Source organism: Adiantum capillus-veneris, chromosome 14 (genome assembly GCF_014529385.1).
Source record: "Adiantum capillus-veneris isolate H3 chromosome 14, ASM1452938v2, whole genome shotgun sequence".
Classification (NCBI taxonomy): Eukaryota; Viridiplantae; Streptophyta; class Polypodiopsida; order Polypodiales; family Pteridaceae; genus Adiantum; species Adiantum capillus-veneris.
This window is the reverse complement of record NC_140944.1, coordinates 131,990,775-132,015,041: the sequence shown is the minus strand read 5'-3', so window position 1 is coordinate 132,015,041 and position 24,267 is coordinate 131,990,775. Positions and strand designations below refer to the sequence as shown.

At 44.1% G+C, this 24,267-nt stretch overlaps 1 protein-coding gene across 2 annotated transcripts in view; it reads right to left on the bottom strand.

Moving 5' to 3' along the window:
- The window catches only part of NDC1 (NAD(P)H dehydrogenase C1), a 73,928-nt gene extending 52,956 nt beyond the window's left edge, over positions 1-20,972 (bottom strand). Inside the window, exon 1 of one of the 2 annotated variants that reach the window (XM_086529059.1) lies at positions 20,822-20,972. In XM_086529059.1, coding sequence (XP_086385185.1) covers positions 20,822-20,849 — 28 coding nt within the window. In that variant the 5' untranslated portion in view covers positions 20,850-20,972. Of the gene's footprint in view, positions 1-20,634; positions 20,793-20,821 lie in introns of those variants that run through there. The other variant, XM_086529060.1, reaches the window with a different exon arrangement.
- Between the last annotated feature and the right edge of the window lie 3,295 nt (positions 20,973-24,267).

The following is a 24,267-nucleotide window of genomic DNA, read 5'->3' as shown; positions in this document are numbered from 1 at the left end:
GCTATCTACAATACCTCAGAGGAAAAGTTGAGAGAATTGGATGTCAATGATATGGGATTGGCCAGGTGTTCGCAGGATGAAGAGCACATTGGATATGGGGGATATCTGACAGATTTGGGGACTGCACATGGATTGGCCATCTTGAATGGCCTCACAGATTTCCAGCGTCGAGTGGGTTCACTTGTTTCCCACATAGACATGGGGCTAGCACAGTGGATTATGTTTTGGCTTAGCCCAGTTTCATACCCTCTATATGGGGATGTCGGTGATATGGGATTGGCAAGGTGTTCCCAAGATGAAGAGCACACTGGACATGGGGGATATCTGACAGATTTGAGGACTGCACATGGACTGGCCATCTTGAATGGCCTCAGAAATTTCTAGTGTCAAGTGGGTTCACTTGTTTCCCTCATAGACATGGGGCTAGCACAGTGGATTATGTTTTGGCTCAACCCAGTTTCATACCCTCTATACGGGACTTTACGGTTGGGTCCATGCCTATTGGGGTAGCAGTAGATCATGCTCTCCTCATGTTTACCGTCTGATATCAGTCAGCACAGCTAGACTGGCACATACATCTACGCATACCCAATACACTTTTACTTCGGAGACTGATTTTGTCCATCTACAGACGCTTATGCACGATCCGGGGAGACCTCTAGGGGAGCTCACTTATTTATTGGCAGAGACACTACAAGATGAAGCAGCAGAGGCATACCCACACACCGACGACGTTCTGGGAGCATACCCCAAAATAGTTGGTATGATGAGGAGTGCAGAGAGACCAGAGCCCGACTTCAAAGGGAGGTACTTCTAGGAGTCATTACTCACAGGCAGTCACGGATTGTTTCTCGGCATTTGGTACGACGGAAGAAGATTTATATCAATTGTTTTTGAGCCAGGATTCAGGCGAGGCATGGCGACTCTTCCATGAGCACTCTCTCCCACCGGTCATCACTTCTACGAGGTATGGGGTCAGTATGCATCATCCCTCTACACAGTCTCGGGGCAGCCACCTCTTCCAGATCCACCAGAGCCATGCCCACACACGTGCTTTCTTTACCGCCGAGATAGTAAAGAAAGCCATTGACAGGATGAAGACCCGAAGAGCATATGATCACAATGGCCTGGTAGCAGAGCATTTTATACATGCCAAAGACCACCTTGTAGAGCTTCTAGCAGTGATGTTCAATCGCCATGTGTGGGGGCCTACTTGATACCTAGAGTTTGTCCACTATCGTACCTATATTCAAGTCGGGGGATCCTATGGAGCCTAGGAACTACCGCACTATTATGATTGGACACACATTGGCACGGTTGCACGCATCCATCCTTGAGCAGCAGTTGAGTAGATGGGCAAAGAGAGAGGGTACGGGCAGAAGGACAGGTGGGTTTCAGGAGAGGTTTCTCTACTCTTGATCATATTCTGACACTCAAAGCCATTATTGAGGAGGGGAGATCACGAGGGAGACGGCTCTATTGTTGCTTTGTGGATTTCCGCAAAGCCTAGAGCTAGATTGATGCGCAGACTACAGAAGATTGGGGTACCCAAAGAGTTGATATGGGGGATCATGGCTCTACATAAATCAGTAGTTGGGCATGTACGCACTCCATGGGGGATTTCTTATTTGCTTCACTCCACTATTAGGGTGAAACAAGGCTCTCCTACACTATTTAGCATGTATGTGGATGAGGTTGCTAACTACATTGAGAGGGATGGTGATAGAGGAGCACAGTTGGCAGGGACATGGATCCCACTTTTGTTATATGCTGATGATATCGTGTTGGTTTCAGACTCCCCGAAGGAGACGCAACGTCATTTAGATGCTTTGTACACATTTGCCCACGATAGTGGATTGTCTGTTAACCTGGGGAAAAACCAAGGTTGTGGTGTTTAACAACACACCACACTGGGTTAGGCACCCACTTTTAAATATGGCGAGGACACGATGGAGTATACAGATGCATACACCTACCTTTGGGTAGTCTTCAATGGACTGGTGTTTTCATTGAGAGCAGCATAAACTAGATTGACGAGAGCTTATGCATCCTTGAGAGGATTGGAGAAGATGCGTTCGCACTCCAGTTTCAAGAACCGTGAGCAAACTTGACACTCTAATGGCTTCCGCTATGCTTTATGGGGTTCAGATTTGGGAACCCTCGGTGGACCACCATGGCACATCTAGTAGCACTGATGGATGAAAATGTATGGAGAGGCCTCTAGTCTCTATGATCTCTCGGATGATTTGGGCTAAAGCCTCAGTGCCACATGAGATTATTCGAGCCACGCTAGCTGCCCCCCCCCCCCCCCCCTCTCGTGGTCGCGGCCCTAACTAGAGTCTAGATGAGTATCCTATCAAAGTCGACGATGCGAAAGCGTAGAGACCAAGGAGAGAGAGAGAGAGAGAGAGAGAGAGAGAGAGAGAGAGAGAGAGAGAGAGAGAGAATCTCTTGAGCCAATCAACCTTGGCGATGAAAAGCAGACTGTGTATACAATGGAGGCAAGGGGTTGCTTATATAGCAACCTCAGTAAATTGCCCTACCCAAACTTTGACAAATAAGTAAAGTAAATACCTAAAAGACAAAAGAAATAATGGGATCACATTGGGTAGTTCACTTGAGATGCCAAAACTCTAAACACCCTCTGTGCAGCTCATAGCGGACATCAATAGTGAGACCAAGCCGATGTAGAAGCTACCATGGACACCCCAGCACCAGCCGCGATACTGGATACACCTCAGTTTTGCTACCCTCAACTTTGTACCTAATAATAATGTCATCTGGAGCATCGGTTGCCTTTGTAGAAACTTTGAACTGTAGACCATACTACGTCCAATAATCCCCATTCGTGAACAAAATATAAAACTCCAAGATAATGAACTGTGGAACACATTCTGTCCATGATCCAACCAACAACAATGAATTGGCACGCCCATCCATAGTGTTAAGAACGTCTGATTGATTCCCTTCCAGATGCATGTGCATTGAACTTCGACCTACGGGTCCAAACATCGATAACTTGAACTCTAACACATGGGTCCAAATTAATTACAGGGAGCACTTCTTGCCCCTCTCTGCACTTTGACTAGAAATCTGACGTCGAAGCCACAGTGGCCGCCGCCACGTGTGCCATGCCGATCTCCTCTGTCAAAATCTTTATTACCGTAATCTTTGTCCAGCTTGCCTTTATCCTTGTCTATCTGTGAATTCCTGCTTTTTCCTTTGGCTTCAAACTCCCGAGCCAAACCAAGCGTCGAGTCACATTCATGACAACTGTGGTCATATCTCGTGGGTACCAAGGCAGCTAACTAGTACTGGTACGGCCATCCTTGTCTAGCTTGCCTTTGCCGCTGTCCTCTAGCAAACTCGTCCATTTTCTTTTGACTTCACAATCTCGAACCAAACAATTTGTCGGGTTCCTTGAGAACTGTGCCGATACATAGGCCGCTAACTGGATGGTGGATCCGCTATCCATAGCCACTTGTTGGTTTTGGCCGTTGTCATCCCGGGCGCTCAAGCAAGGGGGGCCCATGTTAAAGTTGCAAAATCGGGTAATCTCGTACCTTCTCGCTCTCTCTCTACACATGCCACTGCCCAGTCTACTATGAGATACGAGGCCGCTTTCACTGCCTGTTTAGAGAGGGCTTTGATCCACTCTGTAGAGTAATGGGCTACGAGGACTAGAGATGCCTGGGATTGTTTTTGCTCGAGCTGCACAGACACGGAGAGAGCCTATGAGAGGAGAGGCTAGCCAGTCTCATAGACGGATCACAGACTTCTTTAGAGCAGCAGACACTAGACCTTCGGAGGAGCTACTACCACAGCAAAGCCCACATTCTCCTTGCACCAAAAGCACACTGATCGACCGAGCAACCGATCGAGGGAGATCCAGATGCCCACGACTGTGGAGGATTACACAGCATCGACGGAGGCTGCATCAGAGGATTCGGATCATTTTGGCCCGACATGCACGACGACCAGTCAGACTACTGACCATGGAGAAGATTGATGAGATCTGCCAACGATCGATGTTGGATCTCCTATGATTTAACTCTTTCTGAGGATACACAAACATTGTGTTGTCTTAGCCCACTCAGGCTTTGTATCAGATCCACCACATTGTAACTTTCGGGTCTCGTAGGTCACTTCGGCCTTTGAAGATGTTAATGTAACATTTCATTTCATTTCATCTCTCTCTCTCTCTCTCTCTCTCTCTCTCTCTCTCTCTCTCTCTCTCTCTCTCTCTCTCTCTCTCTCTCTCTCTCTCTCTCTCTCTCTCTCTCTCTCTCTCTCTCTGGAAAATGGTATAACCTTTCTATCACCCAAGTGTGGTAGATTGGTTATGCCATTTCCCTCTTGAATAACATGTCTTGAGTTCAACTCTCCTCGTTGGATAGATGTTTAAGGTCACTTGGGATAGTTTCCTACGACATTAAAATTCTCTTCTTCTCGGGTGTGTGTGTGGGTGGGTATGTGCGATGTGGTGTGAGAGAGGTCGCGAGAGAAGTCCTGCCATCGCTCTGCTTTGCCGCGCGTTCTTTCTGCCAGCACTCCATCGCACGAGCACTTGTGGTTGCTCCTCTCCTGCGCGTGCGTCCCCAGCCCTACACAGCTCTACCCTAATCGTCCTTTGCCTGCGTACCAATGACTGCACCGGACTGTAGCAAGCGAGAGCTGTGAGAACCTGCCATTACCTGCTGTCAGAACCTTGCACGAGGTGCTGCAATCTCAGTCAAAATTCGCAAGACCTGTTGCAGCCTCTACACAATCTGCTGCCTTATGTCAACTGTGTCAATTCGGTGTGTGTGTGTGTGTGTGTGTGTGTGTGTAAGGCTGTGACGGTTGGTTTCGGGTGTAGGTGATCTCTTCTGCCACTTGTTTGTCACGCGACTCTGCCCTGCGCAACTCCAACACTACGCAGGCCCTTCTCAGCGCGCCGGTGGTTGAAAACAGTTTTCACCTACACGCGGCCATTCTGTCAGGTTTTGGTGTGAGCAGCCGTTGGTGTATGTGTGTATATTCTCTCAGTACGAGGTTTCTTTTGTCGGTGTGCTCAGCAGAGTCTTTCCTAGATAGTTTTAAAAAAAACAATATATAAAGTGGGTGCTAGTCCGGTGTGTGTTCTAGCAAGTGCAGTCTTGATTGGATATGGCAGAAGAAGCTGTATATAAGTGTTTGAAGCAAGTGGATCTTTCCTCGATGGATGCTGTGAGTATCATCAAAGAATGTTTGTCTGAGGGTTTTGTTGATGCTCAGAATGCTTGGGAAGGTCAGCAGCCAGCTACTGAAGTGGTTATTTCGGTTCAGCAGCTTATGGATCCGGTGGCACAGTATGCGTTGAATGCGGTTATTTTGTTTTTCCCTGACAAGATGCCCTCGGCACAAGACGTAGGTCAATGGGTTGATTTCTTGTTGAAAAGACAAGCTGTCCAGGGAGTGTATTTTGGTGCCCGTGGTTTTTATGAGGTGTTACTGGCTGACATGGAAGCTCGCTCGCAATTATTGGAAATGTCTCCTTTTTTTCAATATGCAAATGACACATGTATTTCCATGGGCGCTTACTAAAGACTATCAAAGCTTGATTCGACATAGGTGTCCAGTCTGGGTGGAAATAGTTGGATTTCCACGAACTTGGAAGCATTTCTTGCCTCTCCTGGCTGCTCGGCTGGGCAAAGTGATATGCCCCCCAAATTTGGATACTAATTCCAATAGATTTTGTGTGTTGTGTGATACGGATAAGCCGACACCGTTAAGAATAACGGTGGACTTCAGTGATCCAATGGTAGGCAAAAGGCCGTTAAAACTCAAATGGGGAAAATTTGTAGGTGCATGTTTCAGTTGTGGAGTGGAAAATTTGGCCATATGCAGTCTGAATGCTAGGAATCTCTATTGAAACTACCACCGTCTACTGTTCCTGCATCTGGAAACCATGTTGCCTCTCCCTCCTCTTCGTTTGTGAGACCAAAGATGGGGGATGCTAATGGAAGCATGCAGGCCAAACAAGGGAAAGATCAAAATAAAAGCATGCCTAATGTGCATCTTGCTGCAAAGGCGGATACCGAAGGTAAAGCCAAAATGTCAGACTCTACTGATGCTTAGCAAACTCCAAAGAAGCCAGCTAAGCCTCGTGTTTCTCCTGTTTCAAGAAATTATGTGCCTGCTTTGGATGCAAGAAGTGGTGGACCTTCTACATCTATATCTCACAATCGCAAGTCGCTGGTTGAAGCGGGGGACAAAGTGGTACACTCATATAAAGATGCTCTACTTGGGTCAACAGCTGGGGCGTTGCCTCTACATCAGGATGCCCACCAAGGAACGCATATGGAGTCCGCATTATTGACTATTAGTATGGAAGCGGATGTGCCCATGGGCAATACCCCTTGAGAATAGTGCCTCGTGCTTCCCTTGTAAATAGTGTACAGATGCATTCTCCTCTTAGATGCTTTACGTATAATGTGTGTGGACTCTGCAACCACGATAAGTGGAAGTTACTTTGGCATTCTGTACATACAAATAAAGCACTGTTACAGGAGCATAATCAGCATGATTTTGTAGGGCAATCTTCGTATTATGCGGAATTCTGGATTGCTTACGCTGGTATTTGTGCTTTCTCGGGTGTTTTGATGATGGTGCGTCATGAACTGTAGCCAGTTTTAGCCCATAATGATCCAGCGGGGCGTTGGATGGTGGTTCAAATGTCTTTTCCAAGGGAATATTCTGGAATTTGCTGGTATTTATTCTTAATTGCCTCAGCACAAAGAAGTCATTTGTGGCAAGAGTTGGTTAAATACCCCTGGCGTTCACGTGCTTATTGGTGCGGGGGTTCTAATAATGCACCTGCAAACACGGACAACACAACTGGTCATTCGCATATGTTGAGCTTTGAATGCTCTTCTTGGGATGCCATGGTCAGTGATACGGGTGTCTTGGATCTATGGGCCAGCACGCACTCTTCAGAGCGGGGTTATACATTTACTCATAATGCTCACTTTGGATATAGAGCACGATTGGATCGCTGGTATGTACTGGACACTCCGCAATATGATATGTTTGCATATGATATGAGGATTGATCGTTCTCTCACCTTATCTGATCATTTTCCTCTTTGGCTCTGGGTCTATTTTGAGGCATTGGATGCAGATTTCCCGCTCCTTCGAAAGCGGTTGTTGCATATTAATAATGTGTATCTTTCACATAGAGCATTTCAAACTTTGATTGAAGCAGTGATTCCTCCACTTGTCTCTCATATGTTTATTGATGTGGATGTGGCCCGGTATCGTTTTGTCATGCGCATCCAGGCAACCATAAAGGATTATGGTTCGTGGTACATGTACCAATTGAGAAATAAAGTGCAGGAAGATAAGGAGACTTGCCAAGCCTTGGGAAGTCTTGCAGTAGTAGAAGGCTTATTGATTCAGAACAAGAGGAATTATGCGTAGCTAAAACTTCGATGATGCATAATGATAAGAGAAAACTTGAAAAATGGAAAATTATATCTAGGCAACACGCTTTTATGGATAAAGGTTGTTCATCGAAACAATTCTTTAAGCATTTGCATCATTCGAGGACATTTGCCTCGAATGATTGTTCATCGAAACAATTCTTTATGCATTTGCATCATTCGAGGACATCTGCCTCTATCAAAAGGGTTAAAGACGAGGTTGGGCAATGGACGACCAAGAAAGGTCAATTGGCACACTCAATGGTGGATCATTTTCAACGAGTTTTTGCCAAGCCCGAGGCTCCCTCGACTAAGGTTTCGCAAGCCAGGCAATTAATGTTGTCTTATGTACATCCTATATTGACAATGAATGATGAATGATCTGGCTACCCTTGAGGTTAGTTTTACTTAGGACGAATTGCACGACAGTCTGTTGCATCTTGGTCGTTGGAAATCGCCTGGTTGGGACGGGCTTACAGTTGAATTTTTCCGTCGCTTTTCAGAATTCCTTAAGCAGCCTCTCCTTTTCATGATAAATCATGCATTGACCACGCAATCTTTACAGCAATCGTGGAAAGGTGGTCTGGTGAAACTGTTGCCTAAACAAGCATTATGTGAATACTTCTCGCATTGGCGTCCAATAGCGCTTATGCCGGTGATTTACAAATTGTTATCGAAAATGATAGCTACTCGTGTTGCTGAGTAATTGTTCTCCGGCATACATCCGGCTCAGTCTGGATTTATTCCTCACAGGCAAATTATGGATAATATCGCTAACGCTTTTATTGGAATTGAGTATGCAAAATACACAGGTCAAGATGTGCTTATCATGCAGATTGATATAGAGAAAGCATTTGACATTGTTCAATGGGACTTAATTGCTCAAATCGTGACAGCTTTGGCCTTTGAGCCCATTATGCGTCAGGTAGTTTATTTTCTTTATGAGAACAGTCAATCTGTCGGAATTCTTGATGATGAGCTGACTCGGTTAAGGGATCTTGGTCGATCGGTCAGGCAAGGATGTCCTTTGAGTGCCATGTATGCTATCGCGACACATCCTCTGCTGTTGTATCTGGACTCCTTGACAGCATCTGGTCGGCTGCATGGATTGCAACTGCCAACTCATGATCATTTTGTGACACAAGCGTATACGGATGACTCCATGTTCTGGCCTAGAAAACAACTTGAGGATGTTCGTTGTGTCATGGAAGCACTACGTATTTATGGGTGCAGGTCTACAAGTGAATTTTCGAAAATCTAAATTGTTGCCCTTGCATTAAATGGATTGGCATGCTATGTTATGGCCAGGCAAGATAGTGAAGCCTAATCAAATTGTAAAGCACCTTGGTTATCCGTTGGCCTGGTCGGTTAACAATGCGAATTTGTAGCAATGGGTTAAGAATAAATTGAGGCCTAAATTGCATTATTGGAAATTATCTACCTGGCCACTCCATGTAAGACTCAGAATAGTGTAGTCTATTTTGGTGGCATACATGCAACTTTTCCTGCCTTTATTGCATTGGCCACCTTGTCGTCTTCGGGATTTCATGTCTCGAATTCTGGAGCATTTCTGGTCCACTTCCTCTCACAAAAAAGGCTTGTGATGGATAAGCTTTGTACTCCAAAATGTTATGGTGGTTTGAATATCTTTCAGCTGTGTTCTCATGTTACAGCAAGGAAGGCTACTTTGTTGTTAGTGTTGGTTGAGCAAAAACAGCCTTGGACGCAGATGCTTACGTTTTTGTGCTCTCATGCCGTTTCCATGCCGACCTTCGGCCATTGGCAACCGTCGTATTGGGATGTGGTTTTTGGTAAAGTTGAGGCTACAATTCCAGGATGTCCCTTTGCTTCCAATCTAGTGGCAGATTGGAAGTTGGTAACAAAGGAATTGTTGTGGAATGGTAGAGATGACACCTGTGGAAATTCACTTCGATTGGAAAGTTTGCATTGGAGCAGAGTTTTTGCTCAGACTCTTGTTCAACGCTCTCCTAGATAGGCTTACTTTCTCTCCCACAAAGGTATTGACAGGATAGCTGATGTGATAGACGTTGAAGGACGGGTGCTCTCGTTCAAACAGGCTGCTCTTACCTTTGGACTTGAGTCACACTACAGGCGCATGTGGGACACCATTAAGGAGTTGGTCGATTCTATATCTCCCATTCCGCCGCTAGTTGAAGACAATAGAATTTGTGATTGGCTCTACGTTGGTTCTTCAATTGGTTCAATATCTGTAAAGAAAGTGTACTATCACTTGCAGTCATCTTCTTGGATCCAAGAACACTATAACAATATGAATAAGAGTGTTACTTGGTGGCGGACTCATGTTTCAGCAGATTCAAGTGGAATATGTTTCTTTCTTGAAGATATCTCTTAGACAGTGTTGGCTTAAAGGCCTAAATAACCCCTTTTTGTACATTTTTATACTTTGTCCAGGTTCATATTGAACCTGGACACATTTTTTAAAGGTCACTTATAATAAAAGTGGGAAAACCCAAAACTCACTTATTTGAGTTTTCCCCAAAAACGTGAGCTCTCTCTCTCTCTCTTCCTCTTCGTTCTGCTAGCGCTTTCCTTCTGCAGCACAGTGCCTCCACTTCAAGCCTCAAGGCCTACACATCTTCACGTGCTCTATCACTTGCACACACCGCCGCGCGCTCATCAACTCGTATCAAAGCCCAATTAGGGTTTGCTCCCAAACTTGCAAACGCTGATTTTCAGCCAAGGAGGTCAACTTTCACGCGAGATTTTGCAATTTCATCACCAAAGGACTCGTCCCCGGACACCAGAGAGCTCTCGGCAAGTCAAATTGACCTAAAACAGGCTGAAATTAGGTCAAAATCAGCAAATGACAGGTTATGACATCAAAATATAGGTTTAGCAAATTATGTATTAAGGTGTGGGAACACTTTTGCTAAGTCCCCGCTACCCGAAAACATTGAAATTGCCGAAAAACTGGTCCTAAAACAGATGTTTTCAGAAAATTTCAGATTTATGCAGGTTTTTGCAAGTGTTTTTTTTATGCGACTACATTGGGGAAAGTAAAAATTGAAGCAATCTACACACGTTTGACAAAGTTTGGCTATGTATGACCATTTGTGGCTCAATTTCATGCAATTTGATGCTATAAATTGGGGCTTTTGCTCTTACGTGCTTCTAAGGGCTGTGTATTAACCTTATGTATGTTCTGTGAGGCTAAAAACAACTAAAATTGTTGTTTCTGAGCACAAATTCGCTCGCTGAAATTTCCTACGCATAAATTTCAAAAATTGTTTTTTGTGTCCAAGTCGACCTATTTTGCCCCAAATTGCTCCTGCAACCATTTGGAGCTGTAGTGCACATCTCTGTGAGGCTATACTCCGATTTTTGTGCATTTTGCCAAAAAATTCAACGTATTAGCCCTCTTATTCGTGCAACTATGGCCTCATCTTCTTCAGATGTGAAGAATCTCTTCGAGATAAGGAGGTTCGATGGAACCGGTTTTGACCTTTGGAAAGACAAGATCCAGGGAATCCTATTTCTTAAGGATTGTGAAGGGACACTTGAACAGGTAAAGCCGCAAAACATGACGGATGAAGCATGGGTTAGCCTGAACAGGAAGGCTGTTACATACATTAAAATGGCCATGACCGATGAGACAGTCATTGATGTGAAAGGTCTCACAAGTGCTTTTGATGTGTGGGAGAAGTTGAAGGGAATGTATGAGAATACAACACCTATCAACCAAGCGCATTTGATGCGAAAACTTGTTGGCATGCAACTAGATGAGTCCAAGAGCGCTGCAGAGCACTTGTCGTTGTTCGCAAGTTTGTCACAGTTACAGATTCAGGCTTGCCCCCTTTTTGATGATAAGCTGAAAGCTATCTTCTTGCTTATGACCTTACCTGAGTCATGGGAATCATTGGTGGTTTCATTGTCCAATAACCCCAATTTGACGCTCTATCTTGAATGAGGAAATTAGGAGGAAAGCAAGTGGAGGGAGGCAGCTCTGCCAACCTGGTTAGAGATAGGACAGAAAAGAAGAATGCCTATGCACAAAGGAGTAAGAGTAAGAGTAAGGAAAGGGGAAATGGCAGCAAAGGCAAGGGTGATGTGACTTGCTATCAGTGTGGCAAGAAAGGTCACAAGAAACCGATTGCAGGTACTACAAAGCCGAGTTAGAACGGAAAAAGAATGGCGGAGACAAAAAGAAAGAGAAGAAGGAAGTCAAGACAGATGCACAGGATAGCTCAAAGGACAAAGAGAAGGCCAATGTGGCTTCTAGTGTTGTGATTGAGGAGCTGTCAGATATAGAGGACATCTTGTGTGCCACTTTGTCAGATGATGATGCTTATGACATTGATGCCTCTCTTAATGTTCATTCACAGGACATGCAGATTACCAAGAGTGATCTTATTGATGCTTTGTTGACTGTCAACGATGCATTATCCCAGACTTGGATCGTTGATTCCAGTGCTTCAAGAAGAGTCTGCTTTCTGTTGGTCAGATGGATATGCATGGTTACAGCATCTTGTTTGAGAGAGGATCATGGAAAATGACTAAAGGCTCAAGGCTGATTGTAAAGGGCACAAAGAAAGGGACACTTTACTGCATGCATGGAAAGGCCGTGTTGAGCAAGTTTATTGCATTGGTTGAAATTAACTCTCACATGGAGTTGTGGCACAAGAGGCTTGGCCATATGAGCCAAAAGTGCCTTTCTAAACTTTCTTTGAACAAGCTTGATGCTAAAGGCACAAAGCTTGACTTTTGTAATGAATGTCAATATGGCAAGCAAGTAAAGCGTTCTTATTACTCTGGTGTCTCTCGTAAATCTTGTGTGCTTGATCTTGTACATTCTAATGTATGTAGCATGCCTACTAAATCTATGGGAGGTGCATGCTATTTCGTCTCCTTTGTTGATGATCATTCTAGAAAAATTTGGGTTTATTTGCTTAAATCTAAGGATGAAGCCTTTGCTACGTTTAAGAGATTTCATGCATTTGTGACCACCCAAACAGGTAGAAAGCTAAAATGCTTGTGTACGGACAATGGAAGGGAGTTCACAAGTGCTGAATTTAACAAATTTTGTGAAAATTTGGGCATTAAGAGGGAGCTTACTGTGCCATACAGCCCCTCTTCTAATGGTGTGGCTGAAAGATTCAATAGGACACTTTGTGAGAGGGTCATATGCATGCTATCCACAGCTAATCTCTCTCATGGATTTTGGGGAGAAGCTTTGAAAACTGCAGTGCGTATATGCAATCGATCCCCTCACATGTCTTTGAAAGGTGACATCCCTGAAGAGGTTTGGTCTGGCAAGCCTGCTTCATATGATCACTTACGCATTTTTGGTTGCGAGGCTTTTGTGCATGTCAGACCCGAGTTGAGGAGTAAACTAGATGCCAAATCCATTAAAGGCCTTTTCATGGGATACGGTGAAGAAGGCGAAATGGGTTACAAAATTTGGTTACCTCAGCTCAAAAGGGTTGTAGGCAGCCGGGATGTTGTTTTTAATGAGGCAAGGCTGCTTCAAAACAATTGTGCCTCAAAGCATGACCATAAAAGGGTCGAATTTCAGCATGACCAGCCACCTGTTAGGCCTATTTTTGACCCTCAGGATGCACCACATATGGCTGAAAATGTAGATGATCCAGTGGTGTTTGAGCCAAATGATGTTGGACAGCAAATTGAGGCTCCTGGAAGGGCATTTGCAGCCACGAAACAATGCTGAAATGGTGCTGAAAATGATGTACAGCAGCCCATTGTTGATGATTTTATTATGCCACCTGATGTAGACCCATTACCGGATAATGTGGATCATTGGGTGAGGTGGTCTACTCGTCCAAGACGGACTGTGAGTAGATTTACATTACATTATGTTGACAGATAAGAGAGAGCCTCTTACGTATAAAGAGGCAAAGACATGTGAGTCAAGCAGTAAGTGGGAGCTTGCAATGCAAGAGGAAATGAAATCCTTGTATGCAAATGATACTTGGGATCTTGTGCCATTGCCTAAAGGGAGAAAGGCTCTTCCTAACAAATGGATATACAAGATTAAGATTGTGGATGAAAAACCCAAGTACAAGGCAAGATTGGTTGCAAAAGGATATGCACAGAAAGAAGGAATTGATTTTCAAGAAATCTTTTCTCCCATTGTAAAGCTTACAACTTTACGTGTCCTTTTTGCTCTCGTTGCGGTGCTTGATTTGGAATTGAATCAAATGGATGTGAAGACAGTGTTTTTGCACGATGACATTGAAGAGGACATATACATGGAACAACCTGAAGGTTTTGTAGTTCCTACACGTGAGGAACTTGTATGCAAACTGAAAAGGGCTCTGTATGGTTTGAAACAATCATCATGGTAGTGGTATAAGAAGTTTGACACTTTTATGCTGTCTCAAGGCTTTAAACGCAGCCATGCAGATCATTGTTTGTATACAAAAATGGATGAAGATGGTAGTCCCATCATACTTGTTCTCTATGTTGATGACATGCTGCTTGCCGGGAAACATAAGATTAGTCTTGATGCTCTGAAACGTAAGCTAAATTCAACATTTGCTATGAAGGATTTGGGTGATGCAGAGCATATTTTGGGCATGCGTATTAAAAGAGATAGAAAGCTGAAATTGTTGTTTTTATCTCAAGAAAGGTACATTGCAAAAGTACTTGATAGGTTTAATATGGCTGATGCTAAGCCTCTTGGAGTACCTTTACCTCCATACATTAAGCTTGGCAAAGCAGATTGCCCAAAGGATGAGGTGGCATTGAAAGCAATGAAGGGAATCCCTTATGCATCAGCTTGTGGTTCTCTTATGTATGCTATGGTTGCCACTCGTCCCGACATTGCTTATGCAGTGGGAGTTGTTAGTCGATACATGTCGAATCCTGGCAAAGCGCATTGGGAAGCTGTCAAATGCATTCTGAGATATTTGAAAGGTACACAATCAAAGTGTATCTGTTATGGCAAAAGTGATTTAAAGTTGCAGGGATATTGTGATGCAGACATGGCAGGTGACATGGATACCAGGAAATCTACCATTGGATATGTATTTGCCATTGTTGGTGGTGCAGTCTCTTGATGCTCTAGGTTACAGAAAATTGTGGCATTGAGTACTATTGAGGCTGAATATATTTCAACCACAGAGGCTTCAAAAGAGGCCATTTGGTTGGGCAGACTTGCAAAAGAACTTGGCATGCTTGCTCATACACTCATGTTGGGTTGTGATAGCCAGAGTGCTATCTATTTAGCCAAAAATGCTATGTTTCATGCGCGTATCAAACACATAGATATGCAGTACCACTTCATACGACAGGTAGTGGAGGATGGTCTAGTCAGCTTAACTAAGATCCATACACACGATAACCTTGCAGATGTTCTCACCAAGGGTCTTGCTAAGGCTCAACATGAGCAATGCATACAGCTGGTGGGAGTTGGTTAACTTAAAAGCGACATTTATGCCTTTAAGTGGGAGGTTGTTGGGTTAAAGGCCTGTATAACCCTTTTCTGTACATTTTTATACTTTGTCCAGGTTCATATTGAACCTAGACACATTTTTTAAAGGTCACTTATAATAAAAGTGGGAAAACCCAAAACTCACTTATTTGAGTTTTCCCCAAAAACGTGAGCTCTCTCTCTCTTCCTCTTTGTTCTGCTAGCGCTTCCCTTCTGCAGCACAGTGCCTCCGCTTCAAGCCTCAAGGCCTGCACATCTTCGCGTGCTCTATCACTTGCACAAACCGCCACGCGCTCATCAGACAGTCTCTTCAAGTTGCCTATGACTTGGACGAGCTCCCTGTTAGCCATTACCAGCTCTATTTTGACTATTTCTAAGTTACAGTTTTGTAATACTTTCTATGGGTTTTCCTCGCCTTGAGGTTTCCCATTGTTTGATCCTTTTTGTGGGTTTTCCTCGCTTTGAGGTTTCCCACTTGTATGTTAATCAAAGCAGATTTACAACAAAAAAAAAGAGTGTGTGCGCTAATAAGAAGAGGAAAATGGTATAACCTTTCTATCACCCAAGTGTGGTAGATTGGTTATGCCATTTCCCTCTTAAATAACAGATCTTGAGTTCAACTCCCCTCGTCAGATAGATCTTTAAGATCTGCTAATAGGAAGCGGAAAATGGTATAACCTTTCTATCACCCAAGTGTGGTAGATTGGTTATGCCATTTCCCTCTTGAATAACAGGTCTTGAGTTCAACTCTCCTCGTCGGATAGATCTTAAGGTCTCTTGAAATAGTTTCCTACCACGTTAAAATCCTCTTCTTCTCAAGTGTGTGTGTGGGTGTGGGTGTGTGTGCTAATAAAAGAAGAGGAAAATGGTATAACCTTTCTATCACCCAAGTGTGGTTGATTGGTTATGCCATTTCCATCTTGAATAACAGGTCTTGAGTTCAACTCTCCTCATCGGATAGATCTATAAGGTCTCTTGGGATAGTTTCCTACGACGTTGAAATTCTCCTCTTCTTCTTCTTCCTCTCTCTCTCTCTCTCTCTCTCTCTCTCTCTCTCTCTCTCTCTCTCTCTCATGGGAAGCATCGGAGAAGTACCAACGGCTTTCCCCACGTGTAAGAAGACGCATCCATCACCGGCCGCCCACAAAGCCTCTCTCATGCGAGCAGGGAAGAGGATGTTGGCAATAGAGAAGGAAATGAGAGAATGGAGATACGAAGTAGAAGAGTGGAGGAAGGAGAGGAGCACTATTCTACAAAAATGGACCGAAGAAAGAGATGGCATGCGTAGGAGGATTGCTTCACTCGAGGAGAAAGTGGTCATTCAAGATTCCATCATCTGAAATCTACAAGGAATAAGTGGGCGGCTTGAAGAAGGCGAAATTCATCCATCCATAATGGAAGAATTGAATACCATGAGAGAAGAAATACAGGTTATCAAGGAAGATGAGGAGAAGAAGTCATGGGCCGCGGTCATCTCCGCAACACAAAAGAAAGTAGAAGAGGCCGAAAATGGATTGAGGTTGCCAAGAAAGGGAAAGGTAAGGAAGCTCCTTGTACACCCTCTTATTAACATGACCCTCGAAGAGGAACAAAGGAGGAGGATGCGGGCTCTAAATGTGAGGGAAACCGGACTCAAGGACATAAACAATGCGGAAAAGGAGGTAACAAGCCTCACATCCATGATGGGGGTGGACAAGCCTTCTCACACAAAGGCATGGAGAGTGGGCAAGAAGAGTGATGGCCCGGGAGAATCTTCAAAAGGGAGTTCTCTCATACTACGTTTCCCCTCCTTGGAAGAGAAGAAGGAATTCTTGAGAAAGAGGCCTACTCTCAACTTTCAAGAAGACAGGTAATTTCCTCGGTGATGATCTCACTCTCTCACAGCTTGCGCATATAAGAGAGGTAATGCCAGAGATTACGGCGGCAAGGGAGAAGGGAAAGATTGCCTTTTACAAAGATGGTCGGGTGGTGATTGTAAGGCGGCGCTCTACATGACGGTGTGAGACCTATGAGACCACATTGAAGATGGCTACCTGGAATTGTAATGGATCTATGGGGTTGGACATTGGTGCCTTTGAGGACAGTTTCAAAGACAGGGACATTGTTTTCTTCTTAGAAACTCATAAGGCCCCTAGACAGCTTATGCCACATGTGGTGGGATACAGATGGGAAACAACCCACAGGACAGTCGCGAGATCTAAGCATATAAGTAGAGGTTCAGGAGGAGTAGCAGTGCTATTTAGAGAGGAGTTACAGCCACTACTACATATTGTATGGAGAGATGATCATGCTAGATACATGTGCGTTAGGTTGAGAGCTGACACATGCCGATTTCTATACATTGCCATATGTTACTTCCCCCCCAGTACGTCAGTATATGCTGCATCCAGAGGACAGTCGTCTTTCTCTATACTAGATGATGATGAATGGGAGTTTTCTAGGGATGGTGATATCATCCTCCTAGGGGACTTCAATGCCCGAATGGGCAACTCTCAGACAATCTTCTACGACACTTCAGATAAGATGCTTAGAGAGCTGGATGTGAAGAGAGCAGACGGAGTATGGGAGATATCTCACGGAGATGACGACTACACATGGGTTAGCCTTACTTAATGGCTTACAACGATTTCTTGGAGCAGCCGGTGTCAAATACTTTCCACACAGACACGACGCCAATACAGTGGACTATGTTATGGCACAACCGAGCTTTATTCCTTGTATTCAGGATTTCATAGTGGGAGCCAGACCAGTGGGCGTAGCAGTGGATCATGCTCTTTTGACATTGTCTGTTTCATTTACACTAGAGACCGACTCGGTTTATACAGAGGAGATCTATAGCCATCTATGCACAGCTAATCCTGGTCTCTCGGTGAAGGAGTGTACCACTTGACTGACTGAGATACTGCATGGTGCAGCATCAGAGACATACCCACACACTCAGCCGAGTCGGAGGCGACATTCTGGGAGCATGCCCCAGAATAGTTGGTATGATGAGGAGTGCAAAGAGACGAGAGACCAGCTTCAGAGGGATCTTCTTAAAAGTCATCACTTACAGACAATCTCGGATTGCTTCCCGGCACCTTGTGCGATGGAAATAACGAGCTTACTTGGCCCAGATGGAGCGAGACTTGTATCAGGTATTCTTGAGCAGAGACTCAGGAGAGGCATGGCGATTCTTTCATGAGCACTCCCCTCCCCCAGTGATTACTTCTCCTAATGTGTGGGGCTAGTATGCGTCATTGTTATATACGGTTCTTGCACGGGACCCCCTTCCAGATCCTACAGAGCCATGTCCACCTACCAACACGTACTTTACCACTGAGACAGTAAAGAGAGCCATTGACAGGATGAGGACCAGCAGGGCGTATGATCATGATGGTCTAGTAGCAGAGCACTTTATACATGCTAGAGTTATGCTGGTAGAGGTTCTTGCAGTGTTGTTCAATCGTGCCATGTGTGAGGGGTTACTTGAGACTTGGAGGTCGTCTACTATTGTGCCTATCTTCAAAGCAGGTGATCCTACAGAGCCTAGGAATTACCGCACTACTACGGTTGGGCACACATAGGCACGGTTGTATGCATCCATTCTTCAGCAGCAATTGAGTAATTGGGCAGAGGGTGAGGGTGTACGAGCAAAGGGCCAGGCCGGTTTCAGGAGGGGTTTCTCCACTCTTGATCATGTTCTAACACTCAGAGCCATCATTGAGGAGGGTAGGTCACATGGGAGACAGATTTATTGTAGCTTGTGGACTTCCGCAAAGCATTTGACATGGTACCGAGAGCTTGATTGATGCGCAGACTGCATGCGATGGGGGTGCCCATTGTGTTGATTTGGGGGATTATGGCTCTATACAGATCAGTGATGGGACATGTACGCACTCCAGGAGGGATATCTGATATAGTTCACTTCACCGTTGGGGTGAAACAAGGTTGCCCATTGTCTCCTACTCTATTTGGTATGTATGTTGATGAGGTGTCTGATTACATCGACAGAGAGGGTGATAGAGGTGCCCAGCTGGCCGGGACGTGAATCCCATTGTTGTTATATGCTGATGATATTGTGTTGATCTCTGACTCACCAGAGGATATGCAGCGACAGTTGGATGCATTACACAGTTTTGCAGAGGGTAGTGGATTGTCTGTAAACCTTGGTAAAACCAAGGTTATGGTGTCTAACACCACATCAAAGTGGAACAGGAGATCAGCACCGACTTTCACATATGGTAAGGAAATTGTAGAGTATACAGATGCATACATGTACCTTGGGGTTGTCTTCAATGGGCTAAGGTTTTCTTTGGGGAGAGCAGCAGAGACTAGACTGACTAGATCTTTTGCGGCCTTGGGAGGCTTAGAGAGGATGTGTTCGCAGGTTCAGTTCCAGGAACCTCGGACAAAGTTATGGCCCTTTGATACTTAACCATGTACAGGCTGCCCAGGCTGCCCCCTTTCCAGTACTCTCTTCAGGCACCCTTGATGTCTCTTACACAGGTGGAGATTACTAAACTCATTCGTCAGGACCTGATCCAGTTGGATACCAAGAGGACTTGGATAGAGCCGCCACACGAGTTGGGCACGAAGATGGCTTTCTATAAAGAGCATCTTCTCCACCTCACAGGAGATGGGTTTGTGATTCGACCCAGCTACATGGACACACATGTCTCATGGTTTGCGGTGTATCATTCGTCAGATACGCAAATCCTCACATCAGCTGGAGATTGAGACTGCTAGATTCAGAGGGATACAAGTAGACACCAAGATATGCCACTTATGCCAGCTAGAGCCAGAGACAGAGCTACATTACATCTGTCATTGCACAGTGTACTATGAGATACGGGGCCGTTTCCACTACTTATTCAGAGAGTGTTTCGGTCCTTTCTCTAAGGTCATGAGTTATGAGGATCAGAGATGTCTTGGGCTATATCTACTTGAGTTACACAGATATAGAGACACTTTACTGGGGAGAGATAGAGGGAGAGAGTCCCAAAGACAGATTACAAATTCCTTTCACTAGATATGGGACAGCCAGAAGAGCAGCCATCACTACAGAGCTCAGACCACACTCATTCGACCACTACCATTTACCGAGCACTAGAGCTACGGAGATCCACACGGCCACGATTGAGGAGAGGGGCTACACAGCATCGACGGAGACTACAACGGAGGATTCGAGCCATACTCTCTCGACATCCAGAGTGCAGATGAGGATGGATTCTAGTAGTAGTATCTTTGTTCTAGTTCTTTTGTACCCAGACATGGTCACTATTTTGTAACAGATTGGTCTCATAGGTCATTTTGGCCTTTTGAAGACGTTAATATAACTCTCTCTCTCTCTCTCTCTCTCTCTCTCTCTCTCTCTCTCTCTCTCTCTCTGGAAAACCCTTGTTCTATATTACATTATCTTACATGTTAACATCATGTTCCGGAATTCCATTCTCTCAGGCATTACACCTTCAACCTATTGATGACTTGGAGCACCCTATCCTTCAGGTCTCTCTCTCTCTCTCTCTCTCTCTCTCTCTCTCTCTCTGTCTCTACATTCGGGCACGAAGATGGCTTTTTACAGAGAACATTTTCTCCAACTCACGGCAGTTGGCTTTGTAGTCAGGCCCAACTATATGGATACTGCCCAAAGTGCAATGTAATATGGATGTATTTAATTTGTCCTATAGTTCTAGGTCAGCTTTGGCATCCAAAGGACCTCTCTCTCTCTCTCTCTCTCTCTCTCTCTCTCTCTCTCTCACACACACACACAAGGAAATACCTTCCATTTGTCACACGCCTTGAGGGGACACAAGCCAATGCAAATGTATAAAATATGTTGGCTTTAAGTACAAGAAGAGGCCCAATTAATAGGAAAAAAGCTGCTGTACGTCAGTGCACCATAACCTTCTCCCTGTTGCTCTCTCCCAGTCTCTCTCCAAATTATTAAGCAATAGAGCAATGCTTACCAGTGAAGAGACAGGAGGAAATGGCCATGGAAACGCTCCTACGATGAGTACGCTCCTCGCTCCTATGGCTTCAACGTAGCCACGTCAGTATAAAAAAGCCTTGGTCGCGGTCAACTAAATGTGTGCTTCAGACACTCTCTAAAAGACCCTAGTGTTGTTCCATCCACAACATTTGAAATTCAAACCTGGGACATCAAAAGTTTAGGAGGTTTTATAAGTCTATAGGGGAAAAGCACAAGTTTAGCGTCCCAGGAATATTAGGGAATACAAATAAAAGGCTTTCTCGATCGTGTTGTAATAGTCAAATATACAAGTAGGTCTCTAAATTTTCAGAGAAAAACAATGTGAAGAGTCACAATGGCCTGCTTTACAAAGTTAACAAAGTTGAAGATGCTACTGGGGACAAGACAAGTATTGATGAAGCATAGGGTGAGTATGCAAGAGGGGACGATAGAAAGCTTTCGTGTTGGGAGTGAGGATGTTGTATGCACCTAGTTTGTGTAGTGCAATTGATGGCTATCTAATCCATGTATAAACTACAAAGGAAGACTTAGCAAAAAAACCAAGGTAAAGGCACATCATGGCTCTTGCAAAATATGGCCTCTTGCACAAAGGGTAGACAACCATATGCTTTTCCTTAAGGAAATGTTGAGGTAAGCCCAACTTGTGACCTATAAGGGGTGCCTAACTTTGAGTTTACATAAATTGGCTAGACCGGAGGTCTTTAACACCTTAAGGTTTTGTTGTTTGATGGCTAAACCACTTTGACACCTTAAGGTTTTGTTGTCTTGATGGCTAAACCACTACGTGGAAACCTTGTAGTTAAGTACACTTGTGCAAGAACAATACTAGGATGGGTTACCTCCAAAGTAGTTGCTCCCCCATGTCACTTCAACTCGTATGAGAGCCAAGATTTACCTAGTAAACCTCGTAAACCCAAGGTTTGATTGTAAAGCAAAAACCTCATCCTCACTAGGTTGAGCTAATACACCACCAATGGCAAAGTTAGATTTATCTACATGCAAAGTGAATGGAGCTTGAATGATGCCTAAGTGCAAATTCTTTTTGGGCCAACCCTAATTATCATTGAAAGAGATTAATGACTCAATCAATGGCGTAATATGAAATATAGAAGATAATAAATGCAAACCTTGACGTAGTCACTTTTCAAAATGTGTATCGTATCAAGTGAGTGACCCTAAGAGAATTATTAATGCTCCAAAATCTATACTTTTATGTACACATTAGAAGAGGTTGCTATAGTCTTGTAAGCACAATTACTACCAAGTTTGGAGTTGTTCTAATCATCAATATAATCATACTCATATTTCTTTTTTATTGATGTAATAACCAATTAGTGAGCCTCAACATTATATCACACGGGGTCTTGAATGAAGATTGAGCCGTGGGATCGATGAAGGGCAACACGGGCATGGTTTTTGTGACAACGAGCGTCCATTGGCGGATGGCAGTCGAGTTTACTTTTTAGGGTCTTGTTCAATTTATGAGGCTACGAAGTGGAGAATTGGACAACCAAACCCACACGGGCTTGTAGTTAGCTCACCAGCATGCCATCATGGAGGTCGTGGGTTCGAGGCTTCATTGGAAAATGAGGAAGTCAACTCCCCCAACATTTTATGGTCCATCCCTTCCGCTCAAGATCCATGCAAATCACTAGCCATTGTCAATCTTATCTCTCAAGCTTCATTAAATACCCCGTGTGATATAGTGTTGTGGATTAGTGAGGGACTTGAGTGGTTTATGTTGCTAATCATGTAGAGTAGGGTCTTCAATTCAAGATTTGATTGTGAATAATCATTTTTTTATAATTCATTTTTAAACTGAAAGAGGACTATTGGGACACATATTCCATCATTATTCTTTTGGAGTACGTAAAATTTATTTAGCTACATTGCAATATGAGATTATGTCTGCATGTATATCATGTGAAACTATTATTTCTTACTTCTAAGAGTGGAGTATAAATATGCTTGCTTACAAGTGCGTGGTGTTGCATCCGTCTTAGGATTTTTCATGCAACTTTGTGCTAGATTAGAGGGTTGTTTTGCTACATATTCAAAGAATGATCAAGCCAACTAGCAGGGCTACACAAAAAGAAAGTTTTGGTATTGTTTTATGGTAAGTGGCATTGCGAAGACAAACCAATGAGATGATAATGTTCTATAATATTACGAATCTGGACTATGATTTCTAGGTTTATGTGGTATGATTCTAATAAACTCCTTAATAATTTTGCACCCTTTGAGACTTTAGCTAGCTTTGAGTGGGCATAGAGATCCATGTTTAGTGGATGAATTTGTGGACTATGGGAAGTTTAAATTGTCAAAATTATGGCATGGGTTGTATGTGTAAATATGTAAATTTTGTATAGACCCCTAGAGCGAGGATCTCTCAACCTTGCATTGATCAATGTAGTTGCCTTGGACACAATACACATGCATGCGCGCGCGCACACACACACACACACACACACACGTGTGTGTGTGTGGTTTGGGGGGGGGGGGGGGGGGGGGGGGGGGGAGGGGGAGTTTGAGGTCGTGGCAATGTAGATGACAAGGGAAAATGCAATGATTGAAATCTCTATCACTATTATATTCTAAAAGTAGATGAGGGGGACAAATCATATTAATCTAACCTTGTCATCTACATTGCCTAACCATGCAAGGAATTTTCACAAGGTTAGGATGAGTGCTCAAGTACTCTATCTAAGAGTAACTCATTTGGCCCATCTTTATGGACAGGAGAGATCATCTCGAAAGGAAAGATCTTTTGACATCTGGGAGCCCCCTTGGGGTTGACATAACACACATGCAAAGATTCCAGTGGGTCTTGGAAAAGGTTAGGTGAAAAATGAGAAGGTGGGAGTATGTACTGCTTCCCTTCCCAAGCCGGGTTAAAGTGATCAATTCTTACATGCTCCCCTACATTGCCTTTACTAGTCCGCTCCTCAAAATAGCCAAATGTAACTGGAAAGAGTTCTTGAAAGCCATGAAAAGATTCTTATGGAAAAATAATTCCAAAAACTCGATGCCTTGGCAGTGGGCGAAATGGGAGTCAATCGCTAGACCAATGGAGCAAGGTGGTATAGGGATACTCAACCCTGTTGATTATGCTAAGGCTCAGTGTGCCAAATTTGTGGTCTTGATTGCAAAACAAGACTAGGCATGGGCTATTATTATCAAGGATATGATGCATTAGGCAACGTTTCTACTTTAAAGGTGGGTAGTGGAAAGGGATTGAGGTTCACGACAAACTCCTAGCCCCTCAATGGTCCTACTTGAGGGATTAGGGTAGCTCTTGCCATTAGGACCAATTGCAGTGAGTAAAGGCCTAAACCCTAAACCAACAAGCACTAAACACATCATCTTATAGATTAGCATCATACAAGAGAAACTTATAGAACCAACAAGCAATGATCATATACA